At 39.6% G+C, this 17440-nt stretch overlaps 3 protein-coding genes across 5 annotated transcripts in view; 2 read left to right on the top strand and 1 right to left on the bottom strand.

The window, feature by feature from the left end:
* Positions 1–17440, top strand: part of phrf1 (PHD and ring finger domains 1) — a 94758-nt gene that overhangs the window by 16241 nt on the left and 61077 nt on the right. The gene's annotated exons all lie outside the window — the stretch shown is intronic.
* irf7 (interferon regulatory factor 7) lies at positions 730–4264 on the bottom strand. Of its 2 annotated transcripts, none has more exons than XM_008411521.1 (10): positions 4174–4264; positions 3772–3925; positions 3338–3509; positions 3146–3246; positions 2989–3040; positions 2787–2894; positions 2490–2692; positions 1724–1925; positions 1502–1617; positions 730–1423 (listed from the first exon to the last, which is right to left on the bottom strand). In XM_008411521.1, the coding sequence occupies exons 1-10, from the start codon at positions 4179–4181 to the stop codon at positions 1217–1219; spliced, it is 1323 nt and encodes a 440-aa protein (XP_008409743.1). In that variant the 5' UTR covers positions 4182–4264; the 3' UTR covers positions 730–1216. The 2 variants fall into 2 exon arrangements, with proteins under 2 accessions (XP_008409743.1, XP_008409744.1); XM_008411522.1 differs by having other exon boundaries at positions 2787–2891.
* ascl1b (achaete-scute family bHLH transcription factor 1b) lies at positions 9293–12222 on the top strand. The gene has a single exon (XM_008411523.2). The coding sequence runs from the start codon at positions 10855–10857 to the stop codon at positions 11455–11457; it is 603 nt and encodes a 200-aa protein (XP_008409745.1). The 5' UTR covers positions 9293–10854; the 3' UTR covers positions 11458–12222.

Genomic DNA, 17440 nt, shown 5'->3' with positions numbered 1-17440 from the left:
ATTTTTTGGCCTATGATGGCCACATTATTTCTTTTTTTTGAGTGTTTCTATGAACTTGTTTATGTCCACAATCTCAGCTCCTTGTAAAAGAGTCATTCTGCAATATTATGTTTGACACCCATAGATTAATGATTCTTAATTAGTTTTGTRAGCTCCTTTAAGACATTAGAGTGACTCCTCTGAAGTTCCAAAAMTATCCTATGTCTATTAACTTGAGTCATAACTGAACAATTAATCTCTGGAACTTCTCTCCCCTCACTTCAGGACGTCTATATCACCTGGGTCACGATGACAAAGAGAGCTAAAAACATCGTCAGAACCAAAACTCTCACACAACTCCCCTTGCTCTCACTTCTGCCTTCTGGCAGGCATTACAGAAGTGTGAAAGCAACAACTGACAGATTGAAAAACAACTTTTATCTCCTTGCCATCAGGCTTTTCAATGYATTGTTTTTTAAGGTTTTTGGTAGTTGTTAATGCATGCAACTAATTTGTTTTTGTTTTTTTGTGTGACTTTTTTGTAGTTGTGTTGAAGGGAGCTTGTGAAGTACACATTTCATTATCCAGTATTTTATTCTGGACATAAAAGTTATTTCTATAATTATTTTAAGATTGCCCATTTCAACATTTAATCATTTAAACCATGCAAACATTTAGAGTTTAAAATCATTATTGTAAAGTTTGACTGAACTTTATGTACAGTAATAAAGAAAACCACGGATTCTTGGCAGGTTTTTTTTATTTTATTTTACCATTTGAAAACTTAATATATTCTCAGTTAAATACAGAAAAAATAATAATCTAATATATTTACATTTTACATAGTTTATAAGCTCTGTGGGGTAGAACTGCATTACTACTGATTTACTACATATAAGCTCTTAGAGACAAACATTTATTACAGAGATAATAAAACACATGATTATAGCTTATCTAAAAACCAATACAACATTTTTTTCTGAAACTGGACACTGAAAAACAAATTGGCATATATGTAAAAAGAGAATCTTATATGTGCAGTAATTGTGTAAAGGTTTGTTTTGTAACAGTTCATTAGCTAAGGAGACTTTCTGCTTTTGTAGTGGTTTAAGTGTCAGTGTTTCAATGGTGCAAACAACAAATGAAAAGGAGATGAGCTGTGTTTAATCTTGCCTTAATTGTAAAGGGTCAGTTAACTTTCTGCACTKTAACTTACAGTTATCACTTTGACAAGAGATCAGTGAGAAATCAAGTTTCCAGTCTGATCAATGAAAGGCACACCAATGGTTAGTTGCTCTTCAGCTCCTGGCAGAGAAAACACAGAGCTGATGAGGTCAAAGAGGCTGTTGTGTGAAATCTGCAGGCTGATGTTGGCGCTGTGAAGAGATGAAGCCCCCTCCATCTGGGCAATGTCATGAAAATATCGACAAATTAGAGGCACCACCTGTAGGCGTAAAGGATGAACGTTAAATCGCTTTACTGACTGASAAAGGAGCAAACAAAGTAAACGGTAAAGTCTTACTTTCACGACGACAAGCTTCTTTTCCAGCGGTTTTCCCTCTGGAAACTTCTCTCCGAAGCACATGTTGATGGTGTATTCAGGAGAGCGGCCATTGTTCTCCTTGAAATGTTTAAGCTCTAAAAACACACACAGGAAGAAGATGGGTTTAAGTCAGTGCTTACTTAATGAAGTCTAACAGAAACGAGAAATGTAATTCAAAAGGAATGGAAAGTTCAAACCAACCATTAACATATTTGTCAAAACTGAGGAGCTCCATCACTGTGTTTTTGGGCAATTTTTGGGGGTTTGGATGAGCTACGTTGGGGTCACTGGTGCTGGCAAACACGTGGCAGTTGTCATGCCTACTGGCGTAGATACCGGTCTCTTGTACCTCCAAAAGCAGGCCTCGCTGGATGCTGCTCAGTATGCGGTTGGTGTATTCAATCTGGGGCACAGAATGACGTAATCAGAACAACAAATTCTTTATACCACGTTTGTCCTCACTGCATGTTCTAGSCTTCCCTCGTGGAGATTGAAGAAAACCATGCACATAACACRGATACAAAAGGGAAATTCAAAAGAAACCCTGGCTCTTGGGGCTTTTCAGCAGTTGGAGCTCTTTGTGAGTTCCTTCAAATCCAGGAATCTTTTTTGCATTTGAAATGTCCTTGATTTCTGTGACTCTTACCATTTTAAAACACAGAAGTTCAACACAAAGTATTTACAGATGCTGTCCAAGGAAAATGTTCYCTTTAACTAATCACATCAAATGGGGCATCCAATTTCAAATGAACAGATTTCCATTTCAGTTTGTCTTAATTGTTTAAGAAAAGTCTGCCTTGGTTTCAAACCAATGCTTAGCAAAACTAAATCAAAACTTTTACACAATGGTTTGAAGAACATTGGACTAATCTTATTTGCTTGTAGGTATGAAAGAGTAAAGCGTGGATACAAAATCATGGCAAATTGACTCAGAGCCCATCCAATGTCAGTGAATGTAAAGATGTACCTGTTTGTGGTCCAGCAGGCCCTCAGTGGAAGGAAAGCAGAGTTGAGAGGCGTTGAACTTGGGGTCCTCGCTGTGGTAGTGGAGCTGAAGACGGTTRGTGTGCAGCGTCGTCTTCAGCATTTCCTTCTTCCTGTAATGGATGGAGATCTCCAGATCGTACAGACTAGGCTGCTGTGGTGAACTGAGGACCGGAGAAGCATTTACTGTTTGGAATATGAAGAGATAAAATTAGTAAGGGTCACTCTGCAAAAGTTTATGCTATTATAAACATGTTTTAGTCTCTTTTATCAAGCATACCTTGATTGTAGGCCATCTGATCGGCTGGTAAATATTGCGGAAGGTTCTCAGTTGCAGTAGGATAATCGAGAACAGGATTATTATGYCGTATCCACAACTGCTCTTCTGCTTAGAATGAAAGATCGTTTAAGATTGTTAACTTAATCTTCAACATAAACACCTCTGACAAATGTAATATTGTCTTTTACATATTAAGTTTTACCTGCTGATTGGTTGCCAAGATCCAGGGCCATGAAGTCCTGATGCAGATTGTGCTACATGGGGAGAACAAAATATTATGTTACCATTTAAGCACCAGCCTGTCTGTGAATATTTAACTTGTTAACAGAAGTGAAAGTGCACTACAGGTAATCCTGCACCTCATTTCCTGCGGGAAAATACTCAGAGGTTGGGCTGAATATATCTGGAGTCATGTCAGATTCCTCCTGGGAATCTTGCATTGGCAAACCTTCATAGTTGCCTGCAGTTAAAGAAAAAAAGACAATCCTGCTGAGTTTTGTCTTAAACAAAGGTTCTCCACATCCTAAAGCTAAGGTCAAATAGCTACTCACCGTCGGTGTTCATAATCTCGTAGATTTTATGGGGGTCATCTTGATTCTTGGAATTATCTGTGACCATCTTGAAGCGCTGAGACAGGTTGTTAAGAGCACAGCGGAAGTTGGTTTTCCATCTGGCCTTGTCATTGGGGAACTCGTTGATTTTCCCACTCGCCACTGCCCAGGCCTGTGGACACACACATTCAAAGCATCAGACACAGAGCAGAAATTCTCTTGACATTGTAGATAAAAAACGGCTTTTTAAGTCTGGACTAAAACAGCTGGGCTAAATATGTCAATATATTTACACACATTAATTATACATACACCTATATCTATCTATTTGTCTGTCTGTCTGTCTGTCTGTCTGTCTGTGTACATACATGTATGTGTACGTCTTACTATATAGATACCAGAGTCATAAAAATACTTAAGCTGCTGAAACATACCCGGAATATTTTACTATCCTCATCGTTGCAGTCTTTCCTGGAGTTGTGCTTCCACGGCACTCTGAATTTGTTTTGATCCACGTAGCACAGCCCCATGTACTGGCCCGTCTCCACTTGCTCGATGAGCCAACTGGCAAACTGAGGCTTGGGTGGACTGTGAGGAAACACGACAGACCCGTATTGTTCAGAGAAGCAACTTAACAAAAGGCGCCAACACATGGAAGTGAGAGAATATGCAGAGAAGGCAATATGCAGGCACATTTATCATGAACTCCGTGCGTTAAAAAAAAAAAACGACTCCACACTAAACATCACTAGTTCCAAATACCCAGTAAATAAACCAGTTCAAAATAAATAAAATGGCAAAATGCCCAGAGCAGAAAAGCAGATGTGTCATCATACCTTTGCATTGTGCCGCAGATATATTAATATTGCTGTACTGTACTACCAGCTGTACTAGTTTGAGACAGGATCCTGTCTCGGTAATTTTGCAAATTTTATACACCCACATCTATGACGTGATGTGGGCTAGGGGTTTTGTTATATGGCAGGCCATTTTAACATAAAATCGGTTTCGTCTGCCTATAATACATTCTAGATATCCAAAACTGCATTTTGACTAGACGCAACTACATTTTGACTATCCTGAATAGTAAGTTAAGATATTTACATTTATATTATGACTAGTGAGAATAACGATTAACGACATTTTCAACTACGTTTTGACAAGTTAAAATTCCTTTCAAGATATCTCAAATTACATCACTCATTTCACGTCACACATCTTTATTTACAATTTATCTCAAACGTAATGTTTTAAGAATTGCAAGGTCGATCCCTTCTTCTGCCACTGAGCTGTCCAAACAGTTGCCTGCAGAATTGTGGGTGCGCTTGTCAGAAAAATGCCTTCATGCACTTGAAGACTGCTTCGGAAATCTGCAGATTTTCTTTAGTCACTTACGACAAACACAATGCACTTAAAAAAAGGTTTTGAAAAGCTAAAAGTAAACTGAAGCCTCCATACAAATCAACAGTAAATCTGACGTCAATTATAATTGTCAGAATGTAGTTAGAGATATCTTCATTTACTAGTGTATGGTCACTCATAAGCCAATTTCACATATCAAAAAAATAAATAAAATTCTCTTTGTCTTTCTAACTGTTTATTCACGGTCACATGCTGTTTTTATTTTAATTATATAAAGCACCTTGAAATGCCGTGCTGCTGAAATGTGCTATACAAATAAAATTTGATTGATTGATTTATTGATATCTTGAACGTGAGTGCGGTGAAATCGATTTTATGTTCAAACGGCCTGCCATAAACTCCTCCTTTTAAGGGAGGTGGCATCCACTCAGAAGTGGAGACGGTACACACCGGATGCGGAACAGCCCGAGCTCCCTGCTTCATAGGAAACTGAAAGTTTTCTTGCTGATCGTGTTTCATCACGTTAAGGGATTACCTTGCGTCATCTATTTTTTCATCACCACACACCCCACAGTATGCTCTTTGTCCTGTCTTTTTCAACCATGAATTACAACGCCACTGGAATTTACTTTATCTTGAATTGCACTGGGATTTACAGGTTTTTAATTTTTAAGATTGGAGGTCCAAGTCTTATATTTGTTTTGAGTTTCAACTCTAAAACTCGATTCCTTAAATAAAATCATGTGAAAATCCGAGTTAAAACATTTAGCTGGAGTATGTAATATTAATTTAAAGGCACATTTGACGCAGGATTGTGACCCCTCAGTAAAAAAATGAAGTTTCAGGTGAAAGCTTTAAGAAGAAGCTTTACCTTCACAGACCAGGTGTACCTTTAGATCTTTGCTAAATTGGTGTGCCACGAAACCACCCAGTTCCACAGAATTCAGACAACTCATTTAAACATTCATGTGGTCCTGACACTTTCAGTATCTGAATCATGCAGGTGTGAACCCGTCATGAGACTGAATCAGAGAGAGGGAGTTGTTTTTAGACAAACGGCATGAAAAACCAACTGGACACAATTTCCTCTTTCCGGAATTAGAATTTCATCACAGCATAGTACTGCTTCTTTTTTGCTCTATATTCCACAACTCAAGCACAAAAATGAGGAAAAGGTCAAACGTCAGGTTCCTATGTCCTGAAAATCGCCACTGCGACTCCGCTTCGTCTTATTATTTTGCATCCGAGGGGAAACACCTTCCTCTATGTATCATTGTGTCCTGACCACAAGTCGCGTTAGACAAGATATTTCCACCTCACTGTGTAAGGACTAGAGTTCTCAGACGTACAAATAGCCTAGAAATGTGTCAGGAATAGGGAAGCGATACAAACTCTATAAAGGAACACTTCCATTTTTCTGGTCACAGGAAATAATATGCACGCTATTCAAACAGCCCCTCCAAGAGGAGAAAAGCCCCCAGTGGAGTCGTGGAACATTGTTAGAAGATCCAGCTTCCACATAATGCTAATTTATTATGCATGCACAATGTTAACACAGTGGAATGTAATACAAATGTATTGAATTTTCTACATTTTGTCACATTTCAACTGAAAATGCCAATGCCAGATTGAACATAATTGTGAAAATGATATCTGTTTTACTTTATTGAAAGACAGCTCTGGCTCCATTTGGAAGGAAACCATGAACTTTAATGTTCAAGTCTAACGTCTGTCCAGTCTCAAGTCTTTTGTAGACTCTCACAGGTTTTCTTCCAGAGTTTTTCTTTCTTTAACTTCATCCATTGTCCCATTCAGTTTGACCAGGTTGTCTTGCGCTGCTGAATAAAAGGAATCCCATAGTATAATGCTGCCATCACTATGTTTTACTGTGGCAATGATGGTGTGTACAATCTGTCACAAAGACCATTTCACATGCAGGTCAACAAGTTTAACTTTGCTCTCATCTGACCAGAGCACATTCTTTTACATGTTTTCTGTGCCATTTGTGTGGCTTGTGGCAAACTGTCTTATAAAAATCATAATTTTTATATGATGATTGAGCATTGATTCATGAGAGAATCAAAACTATACAAGTTGTTTTGTAATCCAGATTAGCTTCAAACATCTCCACAATTTTCTTCCTAACCTCCCTGTTGTGTTTCTTGGCCTTTATGATGCCATTTATTCTCAAATTTGCTCTTAAACTAGTGAGTTTAGAGTGTATTTAATGGTTGAGGCTATTTTTGCAACATACTCTGCACCAATTTTTTTGTCTTTTGCTATAGAAAGTACAGTTGGACCAGTTCTTTTGTGAGGGGTTTTCTAACTCCCTTTCTGTAATCCCAGTCATAGTAGACGGTCCCTCATATTGAGCCTTATTTTCCCGGACGTCTCTTCCTAGTCGGTGACTAGTCTGTGGCCACATGCTTGTGCAGGATGATGGATTCATCCAGAGCTGTTAGATGAGCTTCATTAGACAATTTATATCAGCTGGTGTTAAATGATCAACTGAATCCAACTTTATTATATTATATTATATTATATTATATTATATTATATTATATTATATTATATTATATTATATTATATTATATTATATTATATTATAATTTGGGTGCAAACCCAAAATGTTTGGGTTGGGCTGATGATTTTGACAGTTTTGAATTTTATTGACAAGATTTGATTTTGTATCTGAATATGAACTTAGACTGCTTGTATCCTTCGATGACATTTGATGTGAATTAGTGCCGTCTAAATAAACCAATCCTTTAAGCAGTATGTTGACTTAAGATGGCTTGCATGGTGCCAATACCAAACACGGATGTTAGTTCTTAGAGGGCAAACTTTCATTGTGCAGCTGCAGTCAGTTGTAAATCTTTCACTGTTTTAAGGGGATTTTTACAGGGAATTCTTAAAACACTCATTCTTAATTAATTCCTCTTCTAATATTGGTTCTGTCTTCATCTATCATGTGCAGATTCCCCACTCAGCCACGCAATCTCAGTCAGTCAATTGCCGACCTGCATGTGAGTCTATGTGTGTGAACACATTGTTCACAAACTGTCGGGAAGACTTGAGTTTAAAACAATTCCTGTAAACAGACACACCTTTACCTGTACCTACTAGCCTGGCAGGCTTAATGGGTCTATTTTTGGACAGAAGTGAAACTAAGCTGTACTTATTGTGATGGTAAAAATGTCACATGGTGTCATATTACAGTTTAAAAAGATAGGAACAACCGTTTCTTAAAACACTGGAATGTTGCTCCAAGAAGACACAGCGAAGATCACAGGTGTGAAAAGCAAACATTCAATTACAAGTAAAACTGACATTTTAACTAAGAAATTCACACCTTCTGGCAGCTTAATAAGATTTGTAAGGCTTGTCATAGTCATATTTAAAATTTAAATTGCAAAGGAATAACAGTATACTCAGTTTCATTTGGCTCTCTTGTGATCAGGATATTCAACTAAATGGCAGAAGAGATACCACAAGACCAACACTAACAGCTGAGTAACAGAGATCGCTAGAGGGTTCCTTAAGTGCCCCCTACTGGTGACAAGGAGAGGGAAAACTCCTTCAACACTTGATATATACAGAATTATGACATTTGAAAGGTAAATGTCAGATATACCCGACCACCCCCGGATATAGCCATTTTATTACTATGGCTTTGAAAGAGTTGAAAGCACAGATATTTCTTAATGTTTTCTTAATAAATGTTGAAAATGCTTTTTAATACCTTTGAGTAATGTGTGTGTGCATAAATATGTATATGCATATATATGTATATGCACACACATGTATGTTGCTGGAAATAACAGTTTAATTATGCTAGTTTTAATTATGTTTAACTTGGCGCATGTTGAAATATTAGTTTGATCATGATTGTTTTGAGGAGGCCTCAATTTGCGTTAGATTTAGACTTATGGTTTGATAAATATATAACAATCAGTAGTTTTTTCTTAGATATAAATCTCACATTTTGATTAAAATTAGTCTATGTAGTAGAGTTTTTCATATTAGATTACATTCTTAAAAGTGTATAAGTCATATATATTCATCTGATAAACATTTTAGGTCATTATAACCAAAGTAGAAAAACTAATCAGAAAATATTGAGAGTAATAGATGTTTTAGTATTGAAATAGCTCATTTCTGTTTCATGAGTTTCATTTCATGAGTTTGAAGATATTATATGACACGTGGTAATTTTTATAATCAAAATCTGCTGTTTAATGCACTGGGCCAGAGGAGAGGTCAGGAGAGCTCTGTTGTGGACTCAGGAACCAGCTTAAAGCAGTTTGAATGGATGAAAAAACACGGATATTTGTTAAATATCAGTCCTAATATGAAATAAGCACATCTATTGTTCATACCCTGGAAAAGTATGTGGGAAGGATGGCTTGGACCACGGATAGATTCATCCCTTGACCTTGTCAACACCTGCATGGTCTCCTGTGTGCAAACAACAGCACGTCATTGCGGGCTGTTTTCACGCAGGCAGAGACCACGGTACGTCAGAATGCATCAGACAGCAAAAAACTGTCTTGAGGTACTTTGATTTAAAAATAAGTGAGATAAAACAGCTAGTCAGATCGCTGGTGTTTGTTTTTCTTGTCCACGACGGCGCTCTCCATAGATGTGTCTTTTATGCACTTTTCTGAGGTAATTTCTTCTTTGTGGCTTTGGGTTCTGATGATCATATTGAGATGTTGGTCCGATTTTATGCCTTTGGTTGTTTTAGTAAATTCTTGTTGACTGTGAAATTGAACAGTGACTGTTGTCTTGGTTTCACTTTTACACCTGACATTAATGGACCTGGGGAGACTGGATAACAACGAGCAACAGGTAGAAGTATCTCGTTCGCAACAGTGTCTATGTTTCTAGTACAGTTAAACCACCACTCTGAGATTCATGGGTCTAAAATTTATTTCACTTCGAATTGGATTATAATGTGTAATGTCTTTTTCAATCCACCAGAGGGTGTCAGACACATTTTTATTTTTTGCCTGTAGAGCTGTAGCGCTTCCATGCTGACTTCCTACAGTGATTTGTTTTTTTATGCCAGAGACTTTTAAGCATAAACAACAGGTTTCTTGGTTGTTGTACGACAAGACATGAAGAGTAAACAAACAAACAAAACAATAATTAGGGAATAGACACATTTTGAAGTCAAGCGAAGAAAACTTGCAGATTATTTGTTCGCCCTTCGACTGTCCAGTGAAATGTGGTGCTGAAATTCCACATCCGTGAGACCGGACTTTAGAACTGGGTTTTTTTCGAAAACGTTTTTACAGCTTTTTTGAATTCAGCTGGACTTGCTTTGAGCAGAGAAGTCACAGCTTTATTTGATACAGTGAATTTGATGTTTTGATGAACTTCTCCTCATGCTAGCTTCGTCATCTTATTATTTTTTGCTTTTTTGAGACACGCTTGCAACTTATTTTCTCTTTGCAAATCTGTCGCCTAGATACGACAGTTAGCGTCCTTGGTATTTACGATTGTAAATAGCTTCGGGGGAAAGATGGTCGGGGCTGGGGAGGTGGCGGCGGCGGCGGTGGTGGGGGTGGAGGCGCTGATAATTTGAAGACGTTCCAGAGTTACAATGTTGGATTCAAAAGGCATTTCAAAGAACCGAACTATGCACTTTTTCCCCCTTTATTCCCCACTCTTTTTCTTCTTTCTGTCTGTATTTTTTTTCTTCTCCCTTTCTTTCTTTTCGCACGGTTGCAGGCCGTTTGAATCGACCAATGGGCCTTCAAGTTGGAGACATTGGAATGTAAATGAGCCCAGCGCGTGCTCCCGGCGCAGTGAAAGCTCGGGATTGTTTATTGAGCTCCCTGAGCCACGCGCCTGGCCCGAGGGGGAGTCGGGCTTGCTGGAGAATCACACAGCGGGGGCGGGGCATCGCCACGAAAAGCGTGCGTCTCCCCAAAAAGAGGGGTGTGGGTGGGGTGCGTGCTGGGGCGCGTGTTGAAAAAGCGGAGTGCTGCCAAAGTTTGGGTCAGATCGGCTCGTGGAGTGTAAGCAGTCAAGAGAGAGTTGGACGAGAGTTAGCCACACGGTCCCCACGCGAAGGACACGAGAGCTGAACACTGCCAACCCACTCACTTACTCTCTGAATTCATCACGTTAGTAGCTCTGTCAGCGAGATGGAAACTGCGACCATCACCACCACGCAGACGGCATTCACCTTCGGACGTGCCACCATCAGTCTGCACGCACCGGCCCAGGACGCAGCTGGACCCGCAGCGCACCCGAACGCCAGCGCGGCAGTCGCCTTCCAGAGCAAAACCAAGGTGCTGAAGAGACAGCGCTCCAGCTCCCCGGAGCTGCTGCGCTGCAAGCGGCGCCTGAGCTTCAATGGCCTCGGCTACTCCATTCCACAACAGCAACCCGTGGCCGTGGCCCGGCGGAACGAGAGGGAGCGGAACCGGGTCAAGCAGGTCAACATGGGCTTCCAGACGCTGCGTCAGCACGTGCCGAACGGCGCCGCTAACAAGAAGATGAGCAAAGTGGAGACGCTCAGGTCCGCGGTGGAGTACATCAGGGCGCTGCAGCAGCTCCTCGACGAGCACGACGCAGTCTCAGCCGCGTTCCAGTGCGGGCTGCCGTCCCCGACGCTCTCCAACAGCTACTCCGCCGACCCGGATTCGCCTCACTCCACCTACTCATCAGACGAAGGCGGCTACGAGCCTCTGAGCTCAGAGGAGCAGGAACTGTTGGACTTTACAACCTGGTTTGACAGATACTGACGCCGCCAGCGCCGCAATCAAACTCTTTTGGCAATGAATCGGACTTCTCGCAAGAAGTGCTGACACAGCTTTCTGCAGCCTGCGCGCTGTGCTTGCAGGTGATTTGTATCCCTCGAAGCTTCTGAGGGAGCAAAGCAATAGTGAGAAAGTGAGAGAGGGAGCATCCTGTCGCAGATAAATAGCGGCCACCTTCCCTCCCTCCTCCACCCCCCGAAAGAAAGAGAGGAGCTGGACTCACACTGACGCGTGAAAAATGTTGACGCTCTGTTTGATTAAGTGCAATTAAGCTGCGACGCAGCAGGATAAGTGCAGAGACGGCGCTGAAATTCCTGCAGGAAACACGGACTGCCTTCCTCACCTGCTGCACTTCTTTTTTTTTTTTCCTCCTGGAAGATGACGCGTCAACGGACTTTTTCTCAGTTCTGACGTAGTAGCTTACATTTCGTAACACTGTAACATAGGACAAAATGTTTTAACACGGAGACATTATTTTTGTACAATGAGCCAAACAGAAATGTTATTACTGCCACTTTTTTTTTTTTTTCCTGACAGCGTTGTTGCCCTGAGAAGCAGCTGTCAGGTATGGCATGTGTGACGCGTATGACTACCTGTGACCGACTGTAGTGTTTTTCTTGTTTTTGATAGAGAACCTTTATTGATGTATGCACTTGTTTCTCGTAGTCGAAAATGTAAATATTCGATTTTAACAGATATATTTTGTGTAAAACAAGTTTTTTTTATAAATAAAGTTAAACCTATTTATATTATGCCTTTGCAGTGTGCTGGTTATTCACTTTATCTTGGGTGTGTATGTGTGTGTGTGWRRWRKAGAGAGAGASRGGGGGCGACAAGTGTGCTGGACGGTAATTGAGCAAACTATAGGGAGCTTCTCCTCTATTCAAAGCCCCATGCGTGACCTTTTCCCGACTTGGTTGTGCACACGGGGAAAATTGCGCAGCTGGGTGAGCACTCAATAACCATTATTGACGCGCACCTTCCACGGCGCTTTGTGCGCATTCAAGGCGGGGAGATTAATATTACGTTTCATGCATCGCATTGTTTTCTTTTGCATACACCAATAATGGCTCAGAGTGCCTGGGGCGGAGGGAGAGGATGGAGAGGCGTAGGTGGGGGCTGCAATTCATTTCACTCAAAGGGCATATAGACACTTTGAAATATAGCTCGGGGAAAGTCAGCGAGACAAAAAGGCGGGTCAAAATTCTTATTGCCCGATTGAGATCAATCTAAATAAAACCTGGGGTTGTAAGGCTGCTTGTATCCCCGACTGTGTTTTTCACGGAGCACACAAGCCAATCAAGAAGCCCGTCTCCTACCAAAATGGGGAGCACAACACCCCATTGTGAGCGCCATTGTGCGTAGCTTTTGCGCCTCATTATGCGAATTATGGAAGATCTTCTGTGGTAAACAAACACCCGAAGCTTACTTCAGGGAGGCAGAAATAGAGTGAAAGAGGATTCATTTCACCTGGAGTCTTTGAAAGTGATAACTGAGATCATTTTGACTTTCTCATATTTTTGATAGTGTAATATTTGTTACTTCTGATAACTATGACTGAATATCTCAGTCTCAAAGTCAAACGGTGGAACTGATGGAATGATTTTCAATGTTAAAATGAATCTCATGATTATGAAAAACATTAACTCGAAATCTCAGAAGACTGAAAAATCAGAGTTATGATAATGGAGGATATCTGTTATCAGCTTGAAATGACAATATATGATTGGAATTAAACTTAGGAATTTGCATGTCATAATTGTGAATGTGGCAGTCAAAAGTCTTACTTTAAATGTAAAAAGTTTCCTAAAGTTTACACATGAGTTTGAAATTGAAATGATGAGTTGAATGTTGTAATTGAGTTTGCATATCATTAAGAGTGCACAAGTCAAACCCAGAATTGTTCATTTGAATCCCGTATTGCGACTTTAAGAATCATAAATTTAACTTTGAATCTCATATTTGTGAGTTAAAGGGTCACAATTGTGACTTGAACTCTCCCAATTCTTATTTATATATCGTTAGAAGTCAAATTATGACCTTTAATTTAACAATTCTTACTTCAGCTCATACTGATTCATCTCAAAATCAAAATCATATGTTCCAATTTTTTATGTAACTTTGCATCTCGTAATTATAACATTGAATGTCAAATTAATTTCTTTGAGTCTTGCGAGTTTAAAATCTAAAATAATTTGTCTTACAAATATGGATTTGTATTTTGAAAACATAGCCTAAAAAAATCAGATCATAATGATGTATCTTATATTTATTACTTTTAACCTCATGTCCAGTTGTATTTTTATTTCAAGGGGCGGAAATGGGCTTTTCCACATACATAGATCTTTTTGAGGGAAAAGGTGGAACCAGACATCATGTCTGATTTGGGTCCAATGAAACTTTTTTATAAACTAAAACAAAAAAAGTTTCCTCTGCTGCTTCTTCTTCTTCTTGTCCTTCTCCAAAGCAGACTGGAAGACAAACCCAGCAGCCTGCAGGTGTGAGACACGTGCCCTGCGTTCGGTGACAAAGCCTCTCGCGCTCCTATTGGCTCACGGCTCGCGCATGTGAGGCCTGTCAGGTGGAAGCAGCGACAGAATCAAACAAGTGATAGATGACATTAATTACCCTCTCCATTATAACCTTTAACGCCACAGAGGCTCAAAAAGACGAATCAATGCGAGGCGCAGAAGAACCCCCGCTAGTCCACTATTGTTGGCTCGAAATGCGGTTTCTTACGCGGTCCAGTGTCAGGCAGAGGCCACGGCACCAAGCGAAAATAAGAGCTTGTCCCTCGTCCCGTTTGGATGGATATTCTATTCTTTCCTTGAGGAGCTGAGGGGGGAAATGATTTATCCATGTCAGCTTGTGCATGGGTCATTTTCACCTCCACAATATATAAGGGCCGCTTTAATTTTAGCTCGACATCAATCACCAGCTGCTCCTGACTGTTTTCTTGCGCAATAGAGCTGACGCGTGAGTAAACAGGAGTGCTGATTGGTAATCTGTTGCAACTACCAGAATGGGGAGATGGGCTTCCGTTCATTGGGAGTTCTTTGGGGTAATGTTTTAGGCAAAAATCCTGCGGCAATCCATGCTTACCAAAACCTCTTCTAGATCCTTTTCATCCAAATTTGTTTATCTCTGCCAAGACCTGAAATATTCTGAAATATTGGTTCATTTTTATTGAGTTGTGCTTCACTTAATCATCCTTAGTTAAGTAAATGTGCTTTTCTCTAAGTTTTTCTCCGTTAGTCAAAATTAAAAGCACAAACTTCAGTTTATTTTATTGGGAAGTCATGAGCTAGATCAACACAAAGTAGCACAGAAAGCCAATATTAAAAGATGAAGTCCTACAGTAGGTGCTCTTCTTTAAACAAAGCCAAATTTTAACAGGCATCATTACAGACAAAAAAGAAAAAAAAATGAAAGAAAGAAAAACTTAAGCTGAACATTACCTTGAACACATCATTCCCAGAGCTAAACATGGAGGTGACAGCATCATCCTGTGGGGGGGCTTTTCTTCAGCAATGATTTTGAACCTAGTCAGAGGTGACAAGGCCGTGGAGAGAGTCAAATAAAGGGCATTGCCACCAAGCACTGAAAAGGCCATTCACTCATTAATTTAAGGCAAGTATTCAGCAGTAGAAAAGCTCATAAAACATGCATGACGGTGGATGCCCAGGATCAGGAACACAGTCAAAGTCCAGATCTAAAAATTCAACTGAGAATCTGAGGAAAGGCTTGAAAATTGATGTTTGTAGAAACTTTATCTGATCTGACCAAACGTTGGGGTATCTTACAGAGAACAATGGACAAAGTTTAGATTCTATGAAATATGAAAACCAGAACATTTTTTTTGGCATATCTCAAAAAAAAAAAAAAAAAATCAACTCCAATTTCCACAAAACAAAGTTCTACAAAGCATTTAAAATGGAGTGGAAGCAGAAAACAAACGCATGCCACACATTTCAGACTTTTTTTCTTTGTGATAAATTTTACAGTACATAATTTGATTGAACTTTTTTAAAAGATTTTATTTTAAAACTTCTGTTTGTAGAGAGACAAATCTTAGAGACAGCATACAGTATATTTACTTTTTATTGTGATAAATGATAACATACTTTTTTATATAAAAAAATCTGAAAATATGAGTTTGATCATTGGCTTAGAAACCGATTTAACTGCACTGAACAAAAATATAAACACAAGACTTGTTTTTGTCATATTGGGTCAGAAGAAATGAACCCTAATGAAAAAATTTATAATTTTTTTTTTCTGGGGGTTGGGGGGAGGACAGGCAAAGATTTTAATCCAAGCAATGATAAATAATAAATGTCTTGGATTTATACTTTAAAACAAAGAAACTGAAGATGGAACATGAAAGTGAATCAGATGTAGACTTTGTGCAAAAACGAGGTTCTGTGCAGCCTTGAGCGCAGCATTAATGTTTAAGCAGAAGCTCCACATGAGTTTATCTTTAACACAGACAGAGAGCATGCTGAACTGATGTAGCTGTCTCATTTATCCCACCACCACCCACTTACCTTCTACACCGAGCCCCCTCTCAAAACACATAAACACACAGCAGCTGGATAAGAGACAAGTTACAATGTCCTTGTTCTCCCTTTGCAAGCGTGGGTTCTCTCCAGGTACTCGAGCTTCCTCCCAAAGTCCAAAAACATCATTGCTAGACCACCTGTTCTCTCTAAATTGCTCTTACGTGAAACTTCTTATAAGGATTGTGCCTTGTCTCTCTTATTTCCTTATTTCTCTCTGGTATTTCTTATGATTAAAATGTATAATAGTTGTGTGCCTGAGTTTGCAGGTCTTTCTGGGTTTTGAAAACAAATTATGCTTGATGTTTGAAGCTTTTCCATGTGTCGTGTATTTTCAGTATAAATAAGCTGTTTTGTGAAGGCCTCAGAGGTTCGTTAGAAATCTTGGGAAACAAACAGCATCACAAAGAAGAAAGAACACAGCAGAGCTCAGCAATAGAAATGTGGGGAGATTTGGAGCAAGACTAGCTTAATAAAACAACATCTGAAGATACAACTCAGACTCTACCAAGTCATGTTGATCACTGAGCACGGAATGGTGGGCCAGATGTGAGCTGTTGTTGAAATAAATCCATGTGAGTGCTACAAGCAGTTTACCACAAGAGATGCTCTTCCTGAATTCAGAGCGAGCTGTGACTGAGGGAGCTGAAAATAAATGCGTGCCGCACTTTTCAGATTATCATTCATGAATACATTTGAAAGCCATGCGTCAATCCCTTCCATTTAATAACTATGTGATGCATTGTGTTGATTTATCACATAAAAAACAGTAAAATAAGCTGAAGCTTGTGGTTATCACGAAAAAATTTTAATAAATATGTGTATTCTTTCAACCAGTGTATCTACTGCACAAATACCTTTATACAATTCTAGTAAACAGGCTTTTAAACTGGTGCACAACTTATCAGAAGAAAAAGTGGAATCTGTTTTCCAAAAGATCTTTTTCATTGCAAAAGTTTTTTCATGACATTTTATTTCAGAAATTCCCACAATCAAGCAATCAGGTCACCCACCCAGCGTGTCTGAAACATTCCACCAACTTCGACTTTTAGCAAACCAGTTCCCGGCACGCAGCCGCCAAGTCACTTTAACATTCTGACAAAAAAGTCAACTCGAGATTTTCTTCTGTCTCTCCTAAAGAAGAAATCTTTTCCTTTTTAACAGAAGACCAAAAAAGAAAGAAAGAAAAAAAAGCAATTCTAAATGCGTGCAGCCAGGCACTTTTAACTGACACCTCTCTGAGTGAGTGAATAGGCCTTAAACTTCAAATGACCCAGTAGAAGAAGAACCAAGCTTGGGCTTGAAGGATGGAAGGATGGAAGAGGTGGGGATGTGTGGCTGGGTGGAGGTGGCGGGGCAGTTATTTGCATGGCCCATTGTGCTGCACAAGTTTGGGTGCTTTTTTTTTG

Source organism: Poecilia reticulata, linkage group LG6 (genome assembly GCF_000633615.1).
Source record: "Poecilia reticulata strain Guanapo linkage group LG6, Guppy_female_1.0+MT, whole genome shotgun sequence".
Taxonomy (NCBI): Eukaryota; Metazoa; Chordata; class Actinopteri; order Cyprinodontiformes; family Poeciliidae; genus Poecilia; species Poecilia reticulata.
The sequence above is the reverse complement of the archived record's forward strand: the minus strand, read 5'-3'. Positions and strand labels throughout refer to the sequence as shown.